Source organism: Siniperca chuatsi, linkage group LG15 (assembly GCF_020085105.1).
Source record: "Siniperca chuatsi isolate FFG_IHB_CAS linkage group LG15, ASM2008510v1, whole genome shotgun sequence".
NCBI lineage: Eukaryota > Metazoa > Chordata > Actinopteri > Centrarchiformes > Sinipercidae > Siniperca > Siniperca chuatsi.
The window spans coordinates 24,184,292-24,208,118 of record NC_058056.1 but is presented as its reverse complement, the minus strand read 5'-3'; the positions used below and the strand labels follow the sequence as shown (position 1 = coordinate 24,208,118).

Genomic DNA, 23,827 nt, shown 5'->3' with positions numbered 1-23,827 from the left:
CCCAAAGGCCCCAGGTTCAATGTGTGGCAGTTATCTGATTAACTGCAAATTTGTTTGTTGAAATATGCACCAATAAAGGAGAATCTACACTAAAATGTTAAGAGTCTTGTGGCCCTGTCTTCTACAGTAGAGGGGCCCTGTGTCAAAATCTAGCTATAAAACCTATTATTATTTGAGTTTGTATTGTGCTGACGTGATGCACATTCCTAAATAAATTTATTTTTAATCAAATTCCCAAACTAACTGACACACAGCAAATCTTGGCAGGATAGTTTTCCAAGAAAGGAGTACTGGCTGGTTTCTAGGACTCTGCGCAAAACGTAATAAAGTTGTTATGTGTAGTCTGCTGTGTGCACTGTACATGATGGGCACTTGAAGGTGACTGGATACCTACACAGTACACAGAGAGTGAGAGAAACGGGGGTCGGTTGGGGACCTACAGTTTATTTTTCTTTCTGTCGTCAAGGGGCCTCCCTAGTGGGGTAATTCGGCAGTGCATACATCCGAAACACCAGAATGCCACAAGATGCACCTCCTGAACCTCAGAAGGTTGCAGGACTATTACATATATTGTAGAATAATCGCCAGGTGTTTGTGTTGTTGTGAATGCTGCTGACAGTTTACACCGGTGAAAAAGTCAGCACTGGTGGGGTTTATGCAGAGGGAAGTATGGATTAAGGCTGAGGGGAAGTATAAATAAAAATAAATAATTAAACAAATGTTCCCACTGCAGTTGCTTATAGTTGTTGCACACAGATTAGTCATGATTAAATGTGGATAAATGTGGATTAGTACATTTGAAAGCTGTGCTACATTCAGAACTAAAATACATCTCTCTTTAATAATAGCACAAATGTCATACTTTATACTGCTACTCCACTACTTTACTTTGCAAATAACAATTTTACTTAGAAAAGCTATGATGAGTTTAAAAAATTAGATATATTGTTAACTACCCAACAATATATAAAGTAATTGAAATTTGCTCCACCTCGACCATCTACAACATTATGCTGTTTATATGTTAATGCATCAATAATAATAATCCAGGAGCAGCATAATAATGTAACATTAGCAGCGGCCATTCTGTATAATGATAATACTTTTACTTTTCATACTTCAAGTACATTTTGCTGATAATACTTCTTTACTTCACTGGAAGGTTGAACGAGAATCAGAATCGGAAATACTTTATTGATCCCTGAGGGGAAACTCTTTGAATATAGGACTTTTACTTGGAATCATGTATTTCTACACTGTGGTACTGCTGCTTTTACTGAAGTTAAGGCTCTGAGCCTTTCTTCAACCTTTGAATATCAGTATGTATACCATAAGAAATAGTGGTGCACTCGTTTTTTCTGCTCCCAGTGGTGGAAGAAGTATTCAGATTCTTTACTTAAGTAAAAGTATCGGTATTACTATGTGACAAGGGCAAAATGTATTTAAATTATCAAAAGTAAAAGTACTCAGTGCAGAAGAAATGGCCCCTCTGAGTATTACTCTAAAATATTATAACACTGGATTATTATTATTGATGCATCAATGTGTAACTAGAATTTTACTGCTGTTGGTCGAGGGGGTGCAAATTTTTACTGCTTTATATACTGTTAGGTATTTTAATCTATAACAATGCATTATATTTTAGAAGATTATCAAATGTTTTGTATGTAAAATCTGAATCTGTAAAGTAACTAGGAACTGTAGCTGTCAAATAAATATAGTGGAGTAGCCAGTGCAGTATTTCCTTCTAAATTGAAGTGGCATTAAATTGACATATTCAAGTACAAGTACCTCAAATTTGTACAGTACTTGAGTAAACATACGTAGTTACATTCCACCATAGTCTGCTTTAACCTTCCTGGATTGTCTTTTGTTGAATACCAGCTTTATTTGCATTACAAAATAAAATTGTAATAGTCACGTATTGGTCATATGGTCATGTATTTTCTACTTAATGCATAAATAACACATTTTGTCCCCTCCTCTATCTCTCTGTGCGTTCATGTGAACGGATTAGGATCGGGGATTAGAGACAGATGTAAACCAGAAATCGAGATCCAATCTAATTCTGCGGCTATCCCATCCCAGCCCAGCTAAGATTAAGTACACCCCGCCTTCGTTTACAGCCTGAGCGTTTCTATTGGCCCACTCTTTGATTGACGGCGCTGTCGTCCAATAGGGATAGAGAACGGGGACGTGCTGCGCAGATGTGTGCGAAGAAGACAGCATAGGTTTTAGTGAGAACAGGAATAGCATTTGAGAGGGAGTCACGAACTGCTGAGGCACCAAAACACGAAAGGTGAGCTCTAGATTAAGTGACATTACGACAAACAAACCTAAAAGAAGTGTGTAAATACATATAATTGGTATTTCATTGAATGTTTTAGTCGGTAATAGCAGTGCCCATGGCTCTGGCAGTGCCAACTCAGGAAACAGCGGTGGCATTAGGTTGTTTCGTATTTTTCAATTTAACGTTAGCTTGTACACAACTTTTAACTGCTAATTTACTTCCTGTTCGCTAGCATTACAACATATTTCAATAATTTACAGGCAGGTATCAGTCTCTGTCGTCCTTGTTGTTTGTGTGCAGCTTTTCTTAATTCTTCCCAACCTTCTTTGTCAGTTGTTTTATCCAAAAATGTGCTTGAAAAGTATTTTACACAATATATTTTTTATAATTTACAGGCAGGTATCAGTCTCTGTCGTCCTTGTTGTTTGTGTGCAGCTTTTCTTAATTCTTCCCAACCTTCTTGGTCAGTTCTTGTACTCCAAAATGGGCTTCACAAGTTATTTCCTCTTACCAACAAGTCTAAACATCTGTACTTTCACTTGTTGTCAACTCTTGTAAGCTTGTAGTTCCCTTGCAAGCTTCCTGAGACTAAAAGAAGAGTAAGACTTGAAGCAGTTGTTTTCAGATTTTACTTAACCAGATCTGTTACGCATGAAATGTGATCCAGTGTCTTGGAAAGCGAAGGAGACTTGCAAGAAAAGGACTGTCATGACCTGTCAGTTTAGAGGTCATTCGTTTGGCTCAGTTCTGCATAATTCACCCATGTTTCAAGGTCCTTTCTTTTCCTCTCACACCACCATCCTTGTCTTGTTAATCTGCAATCTCTCATCACTTTACACTTAGATACATGCTTGAAAATAATACACACTCACACAAACTTCCCACATTCCTCTTAAGGCCTGAACACAACGCAGTATATGTTCTAACAGTGTGTGTGTGTGTGTGTGTGTGTGTGTGTGTGTGTCAGGAAGACTTTGCTCTTTGGTTGCTGCATTTGACATTTATTCTATTATGAGACGCAGCCCTGCTGTCCCACGTTTACACTAAACTTTAACGTCCTGCTCCGTTTGACGTGGCCGGCGATGACAGATTATCCTGGGAAAACGTTCCCCCAACAGATTACTCCATCTGACTGTTTAGGTACAAACAAAGTAAAAAGTCTTAAGGTGTATAAAATGCAAAACAAATATGCTCAAGCTTTCTATTTCACCCTGAATAGCCAAAAGAATTTGCGGGTGTGTTTTGGAGTGAGACGTTTGAGATTTTAATGCTGCACATTTGAAGTTCAGTTATTAAACTAGAGTCTGGAGTTGATTAATCAGTTACTAGTCAGAGCCCGTTCACCTTCTTACTCCAGACAGCTGCAACCTTGAAGTGTAGGAGTGTTGTCCTTGCCTTGAAAAAGAAAAAAGAGTTGTCACATCCTTTAAATTAAAAAAAACAACAAAAAAAAAACGTTTTTGAAATGAAAGGGAGGTACATTTTTTTCCCCCACAGCTTCAGCAAGCTGACTGATCTTCCCTTTCACTTTCGGTTTCATTGAGTAAAAATCCCCTAACTGTGTCTGTGATCACTGCAGAAACAAAGACCAAGTTTCATCAGTGTGTTTTTGGGTACTTTCACGTCTCACATGTAGTAAAAGGGTAGAGATAGGGAATGTGGCCAAGGTGCCTTGCCAACTGAGGTGTTATCTGTTATTTGATACTTTACTGAATTTGAATCTTTAGTGTTTAGTGTTATCAGTTAACGTGTCCATCCTCAATTCCTGGTATACAAAATACCAGCATTCGTTTGTGATGTTGACGGGTTAGTTAAACTTTTCACCACACAGTTAGACAACTTCATTTGCTTCGCCGTTGTCTCTAAAACAGATACCTGTACGTGCACACGAGTAAACGCACCAACGCACGTGCAGCGTTGTCTGGTTCCGGTTCCAACAGCAATATTTAAATATCACTAGTGCGACAAATATTATAAAAAAGATTTATTTTGGGGTGCACGTTTTGCTGTCCCTATTTTTCATATGTTAAGAAGTAGGGGTGTCACGACTCTCCAAATCTATGATTCGATTTGACTTTTGATTTCAAGGTCACGATTCATTTTGATTTACGAATAAAACTTTTTTTTTCCAGCACTGACGGCTGTGCCATTGTTAGACTATCCTCTGTGTCACTTTCTTGGTTTCCACAATTACTCAGCAGAATTGGAGTTCCGAGAATTTAGACAGAGTGAAATCTCTCTTCAGAGTCGCAGCTTTGTAATTTGGCCCAGAAAGTCAGACGTTACTTCCTGTAGTCCCGGGAATGGACGGCCCGGACGAAGAACGGATGGTTAGTGGGTAAATGGCGTGGTGGGTGAAGAGAAGACGGATCTGGACTGTAAGAACGGGCGGCCTAACAAATAATTTGTTGCCAGTTTCTCAAAATGATTGCCAATGGCAACCTGGCAACTGTTACTGTCGAGCCCTGTCTTAACTATCTCTTTGTTTTTGTTTCTCATTTCTCATTTCACAGATGTCGTTTGCCAATGACAAACTGTACAAAGGATACTTGCGGCGGAAAATGCCAGCCATTGTGAGCACGGTGAAAGTGAGAGAAATAGTGACCTATCTGCCTTGCTTGACTGATCACGACAGGGTAGGTTTCATTAGGGATATGGACCTTGAACTAGGGCTGGGGATTGTTTCAATAATATTGGTACTAGTATCCAAATTATTTGATACTAGTTCCGATAGTTTCTGTACAGATATCAAGAAAAGACTTTCTCCGACACCTTACTCACCTTAAATCAAAGCTCTCAAATGTTAAATGTTGTCTAAACACAAGCAGCCGCACAACTTTGCCTAAATAAAATAGTCAAATTGGCAATTTTTTAAATTTAAAATTGGCATTTTTTTTTTATTTAAATCAGGAACTATCTGATCAAAGAATAAGTAAAGAAGATTACGAATCTGACCTGACATTTGATGCCATCTTTCGTTACTTGACTGTTTTCAATACTCGGTGCTATGGACACATTTCAGTCAGTACCAAAAAGTATTGAGTTTTGCATACTATGATAATTTAATGTGTGTTTTTTTTCCCTGTGCTTTCTTAAAATAAAATCTAATTTTAGGAAAACATAGACGCCAAAAGAGAGACTTGTGGGAACTATGACAGCATGGTGCTTCTTCTGGACTGTCTAAAGAGAAGAGAAAACTGGCCGGAGCAATTCATCGAAGCACTTGAGGCGTGTGAACAGCCAACTATAGCAGCTGAGATTAGAGCAGAATACAACGCTCTGAGAGGCATCAACAGTAAGTCACCAAGTCATGTATCTAGTATTGTGTATTACAGTGTAGAATTGAATGCATTTTTTCCTTTTTTGTGTATATGCAAAGACTAAAATATATAAAAATATAATAAAATATTTAGCACTACCTCAAACTAATTCTATCAAAATATTTTTCAGGTTCCCTTTTATCTAAGTAGTATATGAGATTTTGTAGTAATATTTTACCCTTATCTAAGTTGATACGCCACTGAAGTTTGTCAGAATACCACACAGTGTGTTAGCAACCGCAGTTTCAGTTTAGTCTTATCCCAAAGTGTTGAACAGGACCACATTGTTACAGCCACAAAAAACACAAAAATGTTTTCTGAATTTCTGTGTTTGTGGCCAAACATTTGTACTGTGCATCTAAAGGTCCCATTTTCATTATTATCTAATATACTGTACTTTCTGGTTGAGTGTGTGAACATTGGAGCACATAATATCGGGTAGGACATTGCAACCATTTGGAAACAAAATGTTTGCATAAGTACAGAAGCGTAATGCATTCACTTGAGAAAAAAATTCTGCTCTGTTTTCCTGAATTAATGAGATAATTATCTCAGAATTACTAGATAAGTTTTCATGAAAAAATACATTTAGCTCTTGTTTTTCTGAATTAATGAGATACCTCAAAATCCTGCAAGAAGCTGTCATTTAGCTTGATTTCATGGAAGCAAACGTCCCGCCTGTTTAGTCCAATTTTTTTTTTTGGTTTGGGTTTGAGACACTGGGCTACTTCTGTCATTAAGTAATCCAGCATTTTCAGCAATTGCCTGATTGTCTCTTAAGTCACCACATAGCCAGCCTGAATGCACTGGTGAAATGGTGAAATGAGTAAATTAGGGTTTGTGTGTAGGTGCGGCGCTGTCCGTAGTGCTGAAACGGAGCGGAGGAGATCGACAGACAGAACGCGTCACTTAGTTTGGTTTCTTAGCCTGATTACTTTTCGTGGTTGTATATTTTCGGCCCTAATTCCATTTTTCCTCCATTTTAGCAGAGAGAGAGTGAGACGAGGCCCCCTGCTGATTCTGAGTAATTATTGTGAATTACTAAATGTAAATGAATGATACTTTATTTTAACAGCTCCAGGCACTGTGGATTTTTGAGCTGACCCACTAGAACAGCACCCTCTCTGTATTCTGGGACCTCCTGATTTACAAATTAAGCACTGGATTTAACCATGCAATAGCCTCAGAAAGGCTAAATAACAACAACATAAGAGTGTGTGTCCATATAGGCCTAGCGCTTTTCTCTGGCAGAAAAGAGCTGGCAGGGCGCTGGGGAGTGCTCGGATAAAGCGCTTGTGCAGTGAGAGAGAAAAATGCTATACGGATACAGCAGAATCTTTTTTTCTCAAGTGAATGCATTACGCTTCTGTACATAAGGCTTGTTCAGATGTTGCATCTAAAATTGCGTGGAAAACGCCAGCCGTGCCGCTTTCATCCTATTATCCAAGGTGCTTGGGAGGTTGCGCTACAGTCGCGCCTGCCGTTACTAAGCAACCGGTCCAAATCGCAGTCAGTCTGAATGAGTACATCAGTTGCTCTTCCATCTTCAGTTACTTCATTCTGGCTGACCTTTCAACTGGATGTTGTGACGTCCTTGGATGGAGGGTGAAGCAAGTCGTGTGAAGCTGATTGGTTAATTCTGGTCACAAGACTTGTGGTGAGCTAGCTGCATTTTTCCATCTCGGTGCGCCGCGGGATGCGCCCCAAAAAACAGGCGCGTTGCGATGGTGTCTCTTTCGGTTTTGAGCGCCGTTGTCGCGCATCTCCATTGAAACTAATGTTTTTTTGTTTGTTTTTTTTTTTAAATAAAGAGGTGGAATTGCTGGATGTTTATGAAATCACAAGGAAGCTGCAGTCAGCTATTTCTCCACAAGATGCTGCAGAGAATAACTTGCTGTATGTTTGCTGGACTTTGTGCTGATTTGTCTGACAGTAAATGGGTAAATGATAGTCCCTCAGGAGTCATATGCTTTCAAAATGGATTTAAATGACAACATTGTTTGCTTTTCCCTAGATTCCAACCCCAGCTCCCCTTCAACGACTGTCGTCAGGGCACACGTCCATCCAACACCATCTGTCAGTCATCTGTCCATCCCAGAGAGTGGTGCAAACAGTCAGGTTGCTGTTGCTCCGCCAGCTGAAGCATCAGCTCCTCCAGAGCCAGCTGCCCAGGCCTCACCCCCTCTGGAAATCCCTTTGCTGCCACAAGTCCCCCAGATCTCAGCAGCCCAAGTTCCTGAGGCTGTTTCTCCACCCGAGCCTGTCCCTGAGCCTCAACAGCCAACTCAGGTTGAAGTGGCACCTCCCCCATCAACACCTCCGCCTTCCCCTGAAACCAAACACACTCAGGCGACTACAACCCCACCGCTTCAACGGGAGATTAATTCTCACCAGGAGCCGGTGGAAAACTCCGAATCAGACATCCAGGATATCTCTGGTGATAATGATGTGATCCCTGATCAGGTGAGCGCAGGAAACGGCAAGGTATCGATCAACTCTGTGGCCACTCCTCGACCATCCCGTCCTGGCCCAGATCCTCACCAAACAACAACAACATCCACACAGGTCAGGCCACCACGGAGTCCCTCTCCAACTCAGATAAACTCAGATGTGACCGATGGATCCTCTTTCCCCATGATGACCCCAGAGAAGCCTCCAGTCCAGGACACCACCCCTCCAGGGGACAAAAAATCTGCTGCTGTCCTGCAGCCTGAAGAGACTTCTGAACCTCCAGCTACACAGGTGAATACCAAAATATGGTCATTTTAAGATTTAGTACAAACAACAAAGAAACTGAATTTTCTTTTGATCTCTGGTACTCACTTTATTTGTTTCTGTCCTCAAATCTTCATCAGGCTAAAATTCATTTAATTAAATTTATTCATTCATGAATTTTACCTGGTGAAGGTGTGAGGACTGAAACGTCATTAATAGACTACAAGTGACCAACAGTGTATGAGATCTTTTGTTTGTTTCATGAAAGGTTTTTGCCAATAAGACACGCTGGTGAAATTTGTAGTAATTGTTAACTTAGTTATAACTATCTAAAATTTGCCCAAATGACCCACATATTCAAAGTACAAGTCTGATAGATGCATTATATTCTGTTATATTTCGGCTCCTTTGGGTGCTATAATTGGTATTTCTTTCTCCTCTGAAATGTACTTTTCTGTCATAAACCTCCATTTAGCTTAACAAGAATTATCTCAAGTGACATCACATGGTTTATATTGGGAAAGTAATCTGTGGAACAACAGAAATACACCACTAAACAACAAAACTGTACCAAGGCACATCAAAAATGTATATTTTGTTATTAGTATTGAAGCATTTTAGTGTGGAGTATTCCCTTTTTAATACAGTAGTAATAATATCTGGGGTTTTAAAAGTGTTCCAGAGGGCAAAGTTAAAGATACCCTGTTGAATTTCCTGTAAACAAAGTTATATTTACATTCAGTGTTTCTGACCAAAACACATTGTGTATGTGTGTGTGTATACATTTGCAAAGCTGATTTTTAAAAAATATTTAAAATCCTGCATTGTTTACATTCATGTTTGCTTGCTTGCAGTTTTTTTGAGTAGAAAATACTCAAGTTTTTTAGGGACACCTGTACAGATGAGAGGAATCTAACACCTACCTCTGTGAAGCTTATAATATTCAGTTTTGGTTTAACAGTGTATCAGAGAGAGATCAACTAAACTTTGAGGCAATAGTCAGTTGTAGTGTTGTAGGTGTTCTTGACATCTTGTCAAGCCACATTCACATACAGTACATGAGAGGTAGACAGGATGTTAAAAAAAAACAAACTACACCAGCTTTCTTTAAAAAAAATACACTTGACATGTATTATCAATTTCACCTGCAGGTTGTTGAAAGCAGCCCGCAGACAGAAACTGAAACTACAACCTCCCCCCTGCCTGGTGCTGCTGGGATGGACGCCTCTCTCTTTGATGACAACACTCTGTGTCTGAGCAAGCCAGGCCAACTCATCAGCATCCATGCTAACATTCATAACAGCCCTACTATCCCCGCACCCAGCCAACTGGTGGAGCCCTACTCGGGTAATAGTGAGCGTCTGGAAATCAGCGATGCTGCTGTGACCTCTACCCACGTCTCTTCATGCTCTGCTGTCAGCTCCGCCACTGTGAATACAATCTCTGCACTGCCATGCCTGGAGAACGGCATTGCTCTTAGCCATAACGAACCGGAGGAAAACCACTACGACTCTCCTTGTCAGAGTTTGGAAATGCAGGAGGTGCTGGAGAACGTGGGGCACATATCCGAGGAGCCGTCTATCCTTAACCTAGACGGCCAAAGCTCAACCCCACAAGTTCAAATCATCAACGGAGAAGCAGATAAAGAGATCACCTCTGCACCACCACTATCCACGAGCACTGCTGATACTGTATCGAGTGTAAACACCCCCTCCAGTGAGTACTACCACCCCTCTGAGCCTGCACCAGCTGATAGTTCACCAGAGACACTGCAGGAGGAGAAGACGGCCTCTCGCGCCCTGCCAGCTAATACAAAGTACATTCTGACCGCTGCAGGAGTGGGCGCCTGTGCACTGCTGATTGCGTGGAAGTTTAAGAATTAAGGGGATTTAATACATATAAAGGAAGAGAAGATTAGGCTTTAAGGCATGCTAAGGAGAATCTTAAGGGTACACCTGCCTGGAATGGCGTGAGGCAGCTGTTTAATAATTACCTATAGTAATAACAGCTGACTTACCAGACCTTTGATCATGTCATTAATTACAAGTTGGACTGTGTTTTATCATTTGTTGAATGAAGTTGACCCTAGTGAGCAAAAACCAAATCTGCCCTTCTTATTGTAGTTATGGAACTGGGTTGAGATCTCAGGTTATTTATGCACCAGTGCTGTGTATTAATGATAGAAGTATTTGTATGTTCACTTGTCTGATCAGCACTTTCTAGATAAGACTGTTGGCTGTCATCCAGTGAGGATTAGTGTACCAAGGACCTGAATTTTACTGAATGTGGAAGAAAGTACCAGCATCACGCTTGGTAAATTATCTTTTTGTGTTAATAGTGGGAAATGGTGCTGTAAATGATGGCTAGTGCACTGTCTGTATTTATTTGTACATATATATTTCCAATTTATAGGTATCCAATTATGTATTTTAAGAAAGGCTCATGTCAAAAACATTCACAAGGAATCCATAGTGTCTCAGAAATTCAGCATAGCACTCAAAGAATCAGTCAGCTAAACCCTTCATAATTAAATTACATACTTTGCAAATGTGTCTAGTTCATAGTCTAGACCAGCTGCTCCCAAACTTTTTTAAAACCATGGCACTCCTTGATAGGGATTTTTCTTTCATAGCACTGACTGTCCCGTTTTCTTATTGACCTGGAAGTCGTGTTGTGTTAAACACACAGTATGTCCTCTCTATCGCTAGGGATCTCTCACATCAAAACAATAACAAAAGATGTAGTTTGATGACGCCGTGAAGTAGTGTGGGATCATGGGAGTTGTTGTGTTCACCACCATTGCTGTCATTGCAGTCAGCTTCTCCCGGTTAGGATTCCTTCAGTGTTAATCGTTCAGGAGGTTTTTACCAGGAGCTGAATTTTCAGCAGAAGTCTCTCCTTCAAAACAAACGGACCAGGTGATTAAAACCGGTAAAAACACTGAATAAAGCAGACACAAAGCGGACACAGGACGTTCCGGGTGGGCTGCGGGCCGAGCCGCCGCTAACGTTTCCTCAGCATGTTTCTCTGATAACTTAAGATCCAGACGTCAGATGACTAAAATCCCTCAACCGGTTAAAACATATAGTTACAAATGACCAACATCTAAAAGGTTTATGTAAAAATGTGGCTTAAATCTGGATGAAAAAAATCTATACAGATTCTGGCTGACACACACGCAAAGGGGATATGACGCCATTGACAGGCGACCAAATGAAACGCACCGTTACCTTCATTAAAATTACGTATTTCTTTAGGTTTGAAAATTGTTGGAAACATTTGGGATAATAGAAGTACACAACTCTACAAAATAAATAACAGGTTTAGTCGGTTTAGACATTTGAATGCAGAAAAGTTGCATATTATATCTTTAATATGACAAGTGGCAACTGTGAGGATTAATGTCATGAGCTGCATATTAAACTGGGTTTTGAAATGGCGATTTTTGTGCTTATTGCATATTTCTTCCGTTTGGATGTTTGAAATGTATTATTATTATAAAAATGTAGTTAGTATAAACATCACCTAGTTTTTTATGCAATGAGATCATGTTAAAAATGCAATAAAAAATTGGAAATTAGCAAATCTTGCTGCTCCACTTGAGGCACCCTCTTTAACCACTGGTCTAGACAAGTGACTGTGTGCGTTCTGGATATCATCTGATGACATTTAATTTTTCCATAGGGTTTCTTCTCCTTAAAATAGAAAAACGTTTGACAGTGTCATGTTCTGTGAGATGAGTATTTACTGTAAATAGCAGTCAGTACAAGAAATGTTGGGGGGGGGGCGCGGTTGCACATTTTAAGGATATTTGAGCCGCAAAGACACTTTGTGGATGAAATGTATTCTGATATGTAAATTGTAATCTTAGTTTAAGTTTTAGCTCAATTTGTATGCACTGTCTCTAGCTATGCTTGGCAATCACATCAATAAACCTGAAATTATAAAAAAAAGATTATTCTTTTATTGAATGTGCGTGTTGAATTCCCTTCAGAGAAAGTTTGTCAATTATGAAATCGTGCTTCCCCAATTTTATTGGACTAATGTCACACAAGGGTGACAGAACATCCTTTATAGGAATCCATTGTATCATTATTATCCTTTAAAAATAGAAAATATATAGTACTCCTATTACAAATTAAATAAATAAATTGTTGACTGTAAAGAAAAAATAAGATAACATACAAAAATTAAGACTAAATTGAAAAAAGTAAATAAAATAATAAATGAACTATGCCTTTTGCACTTTAATTATCTTACTCTACCTTACTACTACATTTATTTTTATTAATAACCTTAACAGTGAATCAGTGTAATTTATAAATTATATAATAAATAATTTTAAAGATGGGAGAGATTTAGAAAGCTTGGATTTAATTTACCAAATAAAATTAATAAGTTTACAACTTATTGTATTTTTTGGTTCTTGTTTTCATAATGCAAAATAACATTCTTATCTCTTAGCTTATTTGCATAATTTGATTGATGAGCAAAATAATCATCCAGCTTCTCCCATAATGTTATTGTGTAATAATTATAGCAGTGTTGGTGGGATGTATGTTGACTGTAGCTATATCATATAAGATTTTGTACCTTTGCTATTTATACATACATCATGGTTTTTAAATGTGACCAAAAACTCAAAATATAACAATGACATCAGCCTCGTTTTATAAACTGTCCTGGCTGAAGGATTCGCATTCTGATTGGTTCTGGCGTCCTTCAATCACCTACTGACCCCGCCCACCTCAGTCTTGACAGCGAACATAAAAAGGACATGCACTCCGGCCGTTTGTAACGACACAGCTACTTAGCTAGCTAATTAGCTAGCCTATAGACCGTTGGACGTCATTGTCCACATAAATCATTGACGTGCAATGGTTTAATTTAACATAAACTATAGCTTATATGTAGTTACTTAGTTATTTCAATGGCGTTCAATGGCCATCAACGCGACGATGAAAGTATCGACGAAGACGAAACGCCCACGAAGCACCCGCGGTCCAACAAGGAGATGCCCGGTTGTTTCAGCAATGAGCCCAACAATGAGTCAGCCGCGTCCGCAGGAAGAGCCACATCCGACCGGCGGACGTCCAACGCGACTGCGAGGCATCGGATCGACTCGGTGAAGAAAACAAGGCCGCGTAGGTGTTAACATTGCTATCGTGTGTTTAGTGTATTTACTGGGAAAGGTACCGTTGCATGGATACAAAAATCTAAGGCGTACCCCACAAAAGACACTCATTGATCATACAGATTTGGAAAGAAAATCCTGTAATTGGCCGCATAAATTCCGCCAAATTAATTGTAAATTGTTGTATAATGTGCTGGGATGCTGCAAAAACTGACAAAATAATTTTAGCGTTGGTATTACAATGTAATATCGGTGAGCTGTAGTGGCAGTAAATAGCCAGGATCTATTTTGCAACAAGATGGCGTTCGCGGTACACACTGTACTCTTGCCTCTGGATGAAGCTGCTTGGTATTATGTCGACCAACAGTGAGACATCAGCTCTATTTGTCCCTATTGTCACTAAGCATTTAAATATTAAAGATATGTGTTTAATATCATTCAACGTAATGTTTTTTTTTTGGTTTTTTTTTTTACAAAATGTTGGTTAGTAAACATTTTTTTTGCATATATTATCTCACATAATGCAGCATTTCCCTGGTTTGGGATGGACATTGGAGGCACTCTGGTGAAGCTGGTGTACTTTGAGCCCAAAGACATCACAGCAGAGGAGGAGCAGGAAGAGGTGGAGAACCTGAAGAGCATCCGGCGCTACCTTACCTCCAACACTGCCTATAGTAAAACGGGCATCAGGGACGTGCACCTGGAGCTGCAGGACCTGACGCTGTGCGGCAGGACAGGCAACCTGCACTTCATCCGCTTCCCCACGCATGACCTGCCGGCCTTCCTGCAGATGGCTCGCAACAAGCACTTCTCCAGCCTCCACACCACCCTCTGCGCCACAGGAGGGGGGGCATACAAGTTTGAGTCTGATTTCCGCATGGTGGGTCTGCAGTTGTTGTCTTTTGTTTGCTTTTACAGGCTGGGCAGTGAAGATGGACAGGAAGGAAAGAGGAGAGAGAAAGATAATTGTGAAGTCATAACATATTCATAGCATATGATGGGGAACAGCCAGTGATGGAGAGCACCTGAAATCCACGTTTAAAGATGTAGCAATACCACCAGTGAATACCAGGACAAAAATGGCTTTTTATTAGCTGTCTAATTGTAAATGTCCATATTTGCAAGACATCAAGGCAAATTCATTTTCTGATACATTATACATATAACATCACTTTTTACCTTCTGGACCACGATAAAGCATTGGTTAATTAATTTGAGCAAATTAAACAGTGACGACAATGAGATGAATCATGATTGTTGCTCTAAATGTCACTTCAAATGCTGTATTTTTAATCAAACTGGGATGTATAAATGCACAATTACCTGCTAATTTAGGCTGTGATTTTTGTGTTAGTTGTAGATTTTAATCATGTGATGGTTTTTCTTCTTGTTTTTGGTGCGACGCATTCAATTTGTAATGAAGGTTCCTGTTTTCTTGCCTCCCTGCTTTCCCTCCTCCCTCAGTTTCCTGTCTGTGTGTCCTCCTGACCATATCCCCTCAGTGATGTAATCCATGTTCTCTTTTTCTCACCTCAAAAAAAAAAAGATGGCAGACCTGCAGCTTCACAAGCTGGATGAGCTGGACTGTTTGATTCGGGGGGTGTTGTACATCGACTCGGTGGTGTCCAGCGGACCCTCAGAGTGCTACTACTTTGAAAACCCCACCGACCCAGATCACTGCATCCAGCGGCCCTACACACTGGAGAACCCCTATCCTCTGCTGCTGGTCAACATAGGGTCTGGGGTCAGCATCCTGGCCGTCTACTCTGAGAGCAACTACAAACGAGTTACAGGGACCAGGTAATTATCAGTGGTGGAGATTTACTGTGCACTGGCTATGTTGGCTAGTGGACTTTTATTATTTCTGTGAAAGACACGCGGATAGTTGTATTAGTTCTTGTTCATAATGTAATAGGCCCATATTTCATAAATTGTCTACTTATGTATGATAAAACCTAGGACTATCCATTAAGCACAGATTTTAATGCAAATGGTTATTAACTTGACTAGAGCTGCAACGATTAGTCAATGAATTGATTAGTCGATTGACATAAAATCAACAATTTGCAACTATTTAGGTAATTGGTATTTTTGCTTGAAAAATGAATTACACAGTCAAACATTTGATGGTTCGAGCTTCAAATGGGTGAATTGGCTGGTTTTTGACAGTAACAGATTCTTGGCCTTTTAGATTTCAAGCTTCAAAAGCAGAATCAGCGATTCTCCCAGTATTCGTTTTTTCTCTCTACCCACACCTACTTGCACGCATCCAAAGAAAAAATAACAACACTTCAATGAGACACAGCACTTTTCGAGACACACAGGGAAGTGGTCAGACTGTCTGAGAGTGTCCGTCGCAAGCCTGCCAGTGCTTGGCAGCGCATCAAAAAGTCTGCCATTTGTTAGGCTGCCTGTTAGTCCAGATCCATCTTCTCTTCACCCACCACGCCATTTACCCACTAACCATCCGTTCATCGTCCGGGCCGTCCATTCCCGGGACTACAGGAAGTAACGTCTGACTTTCTGGGCCAAATTACAAAGCTGCAACTCTGAAGAGAGGTTTCACTCTGTCTAAATTCTCGGAACTCCAATTCTGCTGAGAAATTGTGGAAACCAAGAAAGTCTCAACTGAGCAGAGAACTTTTGTACTGACACAGAGGATAGTCTAACAATGGCACAGCCGTCAGTGCTGGAAAAAAAAGTTTTATTCGTAAATCAAAATGAATCGTGACCTTGAAATCAAAAGTCAAATCGAATCATAGATTTGGAGAGTCGTGACACCCCTACTTCTTAACATATGAAAAATAGGGACAGCAAAACGTGCACCCCAAAATAAATCTTTTTTTAATATTTGTCGCACTCGTGATATTTAAATATTGCTGTTAGTTGGAACCGGAACCAGACAACGCTGCACGTGCGTTGGTACATTTACTCGTGTGCACGTACAGGTATCTGTTTTAGAGACAACGGCCAAGCAAATGAAGTTGTCTAACTGTGGGGTGAAAAGTTTAACTAACCCGTCAACATCACAAACGAATGCTGGTATTTTGTATACCAGGAATTGAGGATGGACACGTTAACTGATAACACTAAAGATTCAAATTCAGTAAAGTATCAAATGAAACATAAACTTTAGTTACTTTAATAAAGCTTTTAAACATTTATGTCACATTTTCATTATCAAGCTGACGTATAACTGCATAGTATCTTAATTACTCAAACTATAAGGTGACTAAAAATGGCAACCATATTTTCAGTTTCAGCAACCAAAAGCTGATGCCTAACTTTTAATAGTTAGTGTTGAGCCTGATGTGTTACATTATATTAAATTGAATATCTTTGAGTTTTTGACTGTTGTCGGAGCAAAAGAAGACATTTGATGACATCGCCTTGAGGTGTAGAAAGTTGTGAGAGGCATTTCTCACTGTTTTATAGACCAACGATTAATAGATTTATCGAGAAAACGGTAATGTCAAGGTCTTTGTCTGTCCAGCTGTCATTTTTTGTCTGTGTATATATAACCTGCTTATTGTTCATATGGATGCTTGCCTGTTTTCCTTTTCCTTGGTTTAAAATCCAACCATGTAATAATCAGTATTATTGATCTAGGGATAGCCCAGTTTTGATCCCGACATCATCACTGTCACAGACTCAGACCTCTGCTCTGACTATAAAAATCAAACATGCCTGTGAGAGCTATGTACTTTATATGAAGAAATTAATTGCTGGTAGAACACAGGAAAGTGCTGTCTGACAAATTACATGTTTTTACCCATGTTGCTACTTGGTAATGTGTAAAGAAAAGTGTCTGTCCAAAACATTTTTCACAAAGCAGTCAATACATAAGACAAAGTATAAAAATGCCCCATTAGATTTCTTTGAGTATTTAATTTATGTTCATGATGAGTCGGGACTTTATCTGACACTGATGAAAGATTAAAGTTGCAGTTTGGATGTCAGATAATCTACAATCTTAGAATAAGTATGAGCAAAGAAAACCTAGAAAACTTTATTTGTCGAGTGCAGCATTACACATTAAAAGATATCTTGGTTTGCTTTGCGTGTCACTGGTCACAAATGTCAGCAGATAAACAGAAAACATATGTCACTAGCGAACCATACACAGGCGGATACGGGTTAAAGTGATGCAGGGATTTGCAGGAGGGTCTACTCCAGTCAAGTGGGTGGCCTGTTTGGTGACGTCTGCCCTCTGTGTCTCCCTAGTGCCTTGGTGTGAAAAGTAGCAGCATTTGTTTTAGCTGGGGGCTACCAAACCACTTCCTTTACCAACTGTTTGCTTGTGAGTTGAAGCAAAATGTTTTTTTGTTAATTTGATTTGGGTTTAGTTTAAAGTTTGAAATATGTTAACTGACAGTTTTCCCTCCTCCTACTCTCTCCACTGGTTTGTTGGTCTGTTCATGTGTGGTTTCTCTGTCTGGTGGCCTTGAAAGAGACTCATGAATGCTTAGTTCTTATTTGACATAATGGCCCTTTGTGCTGAAAAAGAAACAACTCGAGTGTATTTGAACTGGGAGTCTGTATAATATACATAACCGTTATTTTAAGTGGTCAGTCTTACTTTTGGCAGAGACATTTCTCCCTACCCAGTGAAGCAGGAAGCTTTTAATCCATGTATTTTACATTTCTAGAATATTAATGGTTTATGTATCATCACCCTGTTAATCTGTGTGTGTTTACAGCCTCGGTGGTGGGACCTTCCTGGGCCTGTGTTGCCTGCTGACTGGTTGCTCTACATTCGAGGAAGCTCTGGAAATGGCTTCTCAAGGGGAGAGCACCCGAGTGGACAAGCTGGTTCGGGACATCTATGGAGGAGACTATGAGAGGTTTGGGCTGCCAGGCTGGGCTGTAGCCTCAAGGTGCGGTTTACAGCAGCATTTTTTTTATTTATTTATTTTTTTTTACTGTAGGCCACAAGCCTGTTTTTGGTGGATTCCAGCATAAACGCAGTCACAGCTTTAATGAAACGGGAAACCAGGACAGTGCTAAATTTACCGTTTCCTATCCCAGGGTGAAAAGAAGAAGCCGTGATTTCAATTTGAAGCACTAGGAGCAAGACGTTTTCATCCACAGATAGAATATCGAGTGAATACCAAAATCTATCGGCCATTTTCAACAAGCGTAGCTTCCATATATATATATATATATATATATATATAATATATGATTTATTTATTTATTTATTTTTGGTCTGAATCATGCTTTTGGGATTGGCGGTTTGATGCATAACATTGCTGAATTTTAACAGACTTCTGAAGTGTTTGTTCATCTGATATGGCTTGTGTTTTGATTTGATAGTTTTGGCAACATGATGTCCAAAGAGAAGAGGGAGTCGGTGTCCAAAGAGGACCTGGCCAGGGCAACACTGGTCACCATCACCAATAACATCGGCTCCATCACCAGGATGTGTGCACTCAATGAGGTTAGTAACGGGGGGATGGTAAAATTCATTGTAGTTGCTGGAGAGTATTTTCTTGACATCTGTGTTTTACTGGCAAAAAGAGTCCAAGATGGATGGATGTCAAGATACAAGGGTGAGGAAATATTTATGAATTTTGATCATGTATTTATCAATTAGCAGTGGATTTCAGCAGTCAACAAAGCATCGAAACAGTTGTCAAAATCTTAAACTGAATCAGAGACACTTAGACTAATGAGGATGGGACGTCCAACAGACATCAAATATCTTTGTGCAAACGTTGCTACTACACAGAAAAGTGTGGTGACATAAGGATGATTTCTTGTTTGTATCAGAGTCAGAATTTTGGTATGGGGACAGCACGGTTCTTATAAAAGACATTTTAAAAGACTTACTTTAGATTAACCTGTCTGGGGAAAAATCCCTTTCCCTCTGGCGTCCCTGCAGGCCGTTTCCTCTTTGCGTTCAGCCTCTTTACGGTGCTGCCTTGTGGCATCTTGATCAAGCAGCATTGTACAGGGCTATGAAGGCGTAGAGGAGGTAAGCTGCATTATCCTCATGTCTTTCACAGCCCAGGGCGGGGTGTGTCCAACTCAAAAACCAGTTAAAGACCCAAGAAAAAATCTAAAAAGCCAGCAATAATGTGATGTGTTTTTTAATTTAGCAGCAGTAGTCAAATAAATGTATTTATTTATAGTTTTGAAGTTTAAAAACAATAAATGTTGACCAAAATACTTGGTTACAGTGTTAAAAATGTACGCATGTTGGAGAGAAATACATTAAATAATATAGGCAGAACAGTTGTATGTCAATATGATTTATTAGTGAGTTGTTTCTTTTATAGAAACAGTAATAAGTAATAATTATATGAGAGCAATGAGATTGCTTAGCTGAAAGTTTCTGTTTAACTGCCTCACATGGATAATATTTGTAATTTGTGTTTTTACTGTTTTGAGATAATAATCTTACCTGTTTACCCTAATACCTTTCATTACTAAGAACATAGAGAGAGTGGTGTTTGTGGGCAACTTCCTAAGAGTGAACACCCTCTCCATGAAGCTGTTGGCCTACGCCATGGACTACTGGTCTAAAGGACAGCTCAAGGCACTCTTCCTACAGCATGAGGTAAATAAATCAACCCCTTATTGACCTCAGACACCAAAAATGTAGTTTCGTGCTTTGATGGGCTCAATGATTTCTAACTCAAAGTTTTTTCTGTTTTTTTTAGGGTTACTTTGGAGCGGTTGGAGCCCTGTTAGAGCTTCTGCATCCATCCTAATCCGTCCGAACTACATCCAAAGAAGTACTTGTCAGTCTGCTGCAAAGACCATTAGCACTTTAGACTTTTCAGAATTAATTCCACAGTGGGCTGTTACGCCAGCCACGAGCCAGTTACTCATACATTTTGGTTGTGGCAAGCAAACTGTCAAACATGTGGAGGTCCTATTATGTTCTCAGATATCAAGCTGGTTTGTAAAATGGTGAAAGTGGCGTCTAAATGTTGATGAACATCTGCTGTTGTGGTCAGTGCATGGAAGTCTTTGTCCTCCCCTGACCAAAGCAGCAAAGTTGTCAAAGTCATTGTTTGCAGAACTTTGCAGAAACCAGGTTTGGTCTGAAACATCTCAAGGAAATTCACCAAGGTTGCCTGAAATAATGTAGCTTAAAAAGTCATCACATAGTCTTGTCTTGTGGACTGCACTGTGGGCATCAGGTCCTGGGCCAAATATTTGCAAGTACTTTTATGGTTTTTTTACCCTACTTAGGTACCAGGTGGATGGGAGTTTGTTTAATTAGACTGTAGTGTATGAGTTAATATTATGGGTGTTAGAACATAAAGATAATCACAGGAAAGATTTTTAATAGAAAAGCATCATTCATCGTTATGTATTTGGCAAACATATTGTTGATGAATTGTTAGGTCTAGAAAATAGTTAAAAATGCCCGACATACGTTTCCAGAGCCAAAGTTGACTTCTTTAAAATGCTTGTTTTGTCCGAACAACAATTCTAAACCCAAAGATATTAAGTTTTACTATTGTGGAAGAAATCTTCATATTTGGGAAGCTGTAAACGGGAAATTGTGACATTTTTGCGATTTATTATGTTGCAGATTAATTTTCTGTCTACTAATTGACTAATCCTTTCAGCTCCACATACCTGTAGTTAAAAATAACAACATATTGGAAACCAAACAACACTCGTTGATCTTATAAAAGTCTTGGATGATGTCTTGAGAGTTGAGATGATTGAATTAAAAGTACTCACTAACTGATTCAGCTGCTGATTTTCGTGTACTGTAACATGCCTGACCGTTTTGTCAGGCAAGATATATTGTCGTGATAGTACTCCCATCCATCTGGTACTCGTAGTAAGCTGAAACAAAACACTGAGAATCATTTACAACCACTTATTATTAGTGTTTTTATTATCTGTGAGCATTTACTCATTGTCACCAATTGGACTTGAAATGAAGGTGTGAATGGTCAATGATTTTTAAACAGTTGCTGCAAAAAACGAGCAGGTTTCCTTCATTGTATGTTGACTCACATTTAAACTTACATTTCAGTCTCTCTTAATTGACACCATAATTGATAAAAATGCATACAAGGTCACCATTTCATCAGACTTATTCTTTAATGGAGACATTAACTGTTACCGTTATAGACTGTGTATCATTTGTAGATTGTTTATGCGTCTGTAAAGGGCAAATATTGCCCTGTTACAGTACTTTTCCCAACTAAGATCTCAATGTTTGTAAAGTTTATGAATCCAATTGTTTACTGCAAGCAGTTATTTTTTTGTTTGTTTGTTTTTGCAACAGTGCTGGTGTCAGGAAATCTGGACAATCCGTGTGGGGGGTTAGTGGGTTACTATATGAGTGATAAATTTAAATCCCTTTCTGGCCCCAAACCGCTGCCCTGCTGAAGTGCCCTTGAGCCACTGCATTCCTTTTCTTGTGGAGAGAAATCCGAGCAAGTGAAACGATTGATATCGATAAATGTGAAAACGCAAAATAGAGGTAATTACGGCATTATATCCCTGAACTTTGGCCAGATTTAAGAAAAAAAAAAATTTTAATGCAGAAACTTGATGCATCCCTCCAATGGAGGTTTTAGGTCCTGTGACCCCAAACCATTTATGTCTTGTTGAGCATGTTCAGTATGTACTTAATAAAATATTAATGTTTTGTACATCTTGGTCAGTCTTCCTGAGGCTTGTTTTTTAAGAGGAGTTTAGCAAAGTAGAACTTCTGATGACTGGTGTGTGTGTGAGTTATTTGTCCCATCATTTCATTTAATGCTTTATCTGCCCATTTTACTGTAATCTGTTTGTTCAGTTATTGGTCCAGGTGGATTACAGGGACCATAATGACTTATAAACTACCTAATTAAGAGATGTGAGTTTTTCAGCTGTTACTAGAAATGATGTATCTGCAAGTTGAATATACAGTAAGTTGATTTTAAAGGTCCAGTGTGTAGGATTTAGTGGCATCTAGCGGTGAAATTGCAGATTGCAAACATTTGAATACTGCTCACCTCACCCTACCATTTCAAGAGTATATGAGAAACTACGGTGGCCGCGAGAAATGCGGAAGGCCGCTATGTAGAGCCAGTGGTTGGTTTGTCTGTTCTGGGCTACTGTAGAAATATGGCGGTACGCCATGGCGATCTTTGTGTAAGGGGACCCGCTCCCTATGTAGATTAAAAATGGCTTATTCCGAGGCAATGAAAAAACAACAATTCTTATTTTCAGGCGATTATACACTAATGAAAACATACTTATAAATATTATATTCCATTTCTGCCAGTAGCTACTTCTAAATGTTACACACTGGACCTTAAAATTAAGTGCCTGTCTTGTTTTTGTATAGAATACAATAATGTGTTGAGCAATGTGATTTAAAATGAGACACACTTACTTGTAATTGTCAAGGTTTCCCGCAGTTTTCTTTGCAATGTAGAAGGAAACAACATTGTTACTTTTTTTTTGTGATTCCAAATTTCTTACTGCATTGTTTAAAATACAAACTTTTCATATCTTTGTGACTACATGTGGCGTTTTTATTGGAGAACTTTAAAAGGAGAAATGTGACATTTGGGGAAATACGTTTATTCGCTTTCTTGCTAAGAGTCAGATAAGAAGATTGATACCGCTGGTCGGTTGGAAACTAAATGTGAAGCTACCACCGGCAGCAGGCTAATTTAGCTTAGCAATAAGACTGGAAACTACGTTTTTTTTCCCGGCCGGAAGTATGTTAACCGTTACCTCGTCCAGTTGCCAGGCAACCAGCGGAGACTCCACCAAGAAATATTCCAGCACGTTCTCTTTAAGCGAATTTTCTTTTAAACTTCAGTTTTTGTTATATAACGTGGTAATTACTGAGCTTTAGAGGTGCTGGTAGGCGGGTTTTGTTACCTTTGGAAGGAGCCAGGCTGGCGGTGTTTCCCTGTTTCCAGACTTTATGCTAAACTAAGCTAACTGTCTGCTGGCTGTAGCTTTATGTTCACCATGCAGACATGACAGCATTAGAGTCTGATTGCATCTGCGCGGGGGGGGCACGTAGATCATTGGTTTACTTAGTAGCTACTGACCGCCTTTTTTTGTTGTTTTTTTGCCGAGTAACTTTACTGACTGCTGTGTTGTCCTATTGGTGTACTTTTAAATCAGTGGCTTTGCATTCGGTTGTAAGTACGATTTAACTCACTTTTCATTTTACCATTATTTGTGACTTCGATGAAACAAGTGGGGCAAACTAACTATTGCTTAGTGTTACATTAAAGTTCCCATATTGTAGAAAGTGGGATTTCAATGGGTTTATTAAAAATGTATTATGAAGCAGGTCTGGGTGCTATATAAATACAGTGAAAGTATCAAAACGCTCAGTCCCGAGGAAATCCCGCACAAAGCTACACACCTATTCAGAAACCC

The 23,827-nt window shown here is 39.4% G+C and overlaps 2 protein-coding genes across 4 annotated transcripts; both read left to right on the top strand.

Annotated features, from left to right (window-relative positions):
- Positions 1 to 2,180: 2,180 nt before the first annotated feature.
- mavs (mitochondrial antiviral signaling protein) lies at positions 2,181 to 12,278 on the top strand. The gene is made up of 5 exons (XM_044166909.1): positions 2,181 to 2,299; positions 4,804 to 4,926; positions 5,405 to 5,585; positions 7,625 to 8,352; positions 9,477 to 12,278. Exons 2-5 carry the CDS (start codon positions 4,804 to 4,806, stop codon positions 10,206 to 10,208), a joined length of 1,764 nt encoding a protein of 587 aa, XP_044022844.1. The 5' UTR covers positions 2,181 to 2,299; the 3' UTR covers positions 10,209 to 12,278.
- Positions 12,279 to 13,065: 787 nt separating this feature from the next.
- Positions 13,066 to 22,947, top strand: pank2 (pantothenate kinase 2). 3 transcript variants are annotated; one of them, XM_044167537.1, is made up of 7 exons: positions 13,066 to 13,469; positions 13,987 to 14,339; positions 15,006 to 15,259; positions 18,160 to 18,303; positions 18,776 to 18,899; positions 19,896 to 20,021; positions 20,125 to 22,947. In XM_044167537.1, exons 1-7 carry the CDS (start codon positions 13,256 to 13,258, stop codon positions 20,173 to 20,175), a joined length of 1,266 nt encoding a protein of 421 aa, XP_044023472.1. In that variant the 5' UTR covers positions 13,066 to 13,255; the 3' UTR covers positions 20,176 to 22,947. The 3 variants fall into 3 exon arrangements, with proteins under 3 accessions (XP_044023472.1, XP_044023471.1, XP_044023473.1); XM_044167536.1 differs by having other exon boundaries at positions 13,068 to 13,469; positions 18,160 to 18,336; XM_044167538.1 differs by lacking the exons at positions 13,066 to 13,469; positions 13,987 to 14,339; positions 15,006 to 15,259 and adding an exon at positions 17,655 to 17,759 and having other exon boundaries at positions 18,160 to 18,336.
- The last annotated feature ends 880 nt before the right edge of the window (positions 22,948 to 23,827 follow it).

Coding starts and splice junctions, on each gene's coding strand:
- pank2 (XM_044167536.1), top strand. CDS start 13,256: ATGGCGTTCAATGGCCATCAACGCGACGATGAAAGTATCGACGAAGAC. Junction 18,900..19,895: donor GGATGTGTGCACTCAATGAG/GTTAGTAACGGG, acceptor TTCATTACTAAG/AACATAGAGAGAGTGGTGTT. Junction 20,022..20,124: donor CACTCTTCCTACAGCATGAG/GTAAATAAATCA, acceptor TGTTTTTTTTAG/GGTTACTTTGGAGCGGTTGG.
- mavs (XM_044166909.1), top strand. CDS start 4,804: ATGTCGTTTGCCAATGACAAACTGTACAAAGGATACTTGCGGCGGAAA. Junction 5,586..7,624: donor CGCTCTGAGAGGCATCAACA/GTAAGTCACCAA, acceptor GCTTTTCCCTAG/ATTCCAACCCCAGCTCCCCT. Junction 8,353..9,476: donor CTGAACCTCCAGCTACACAG/GTGAATACCAAA, acceptor TTTCACCTGCAG/GTTGTTGAAAGCAGCCCGCA.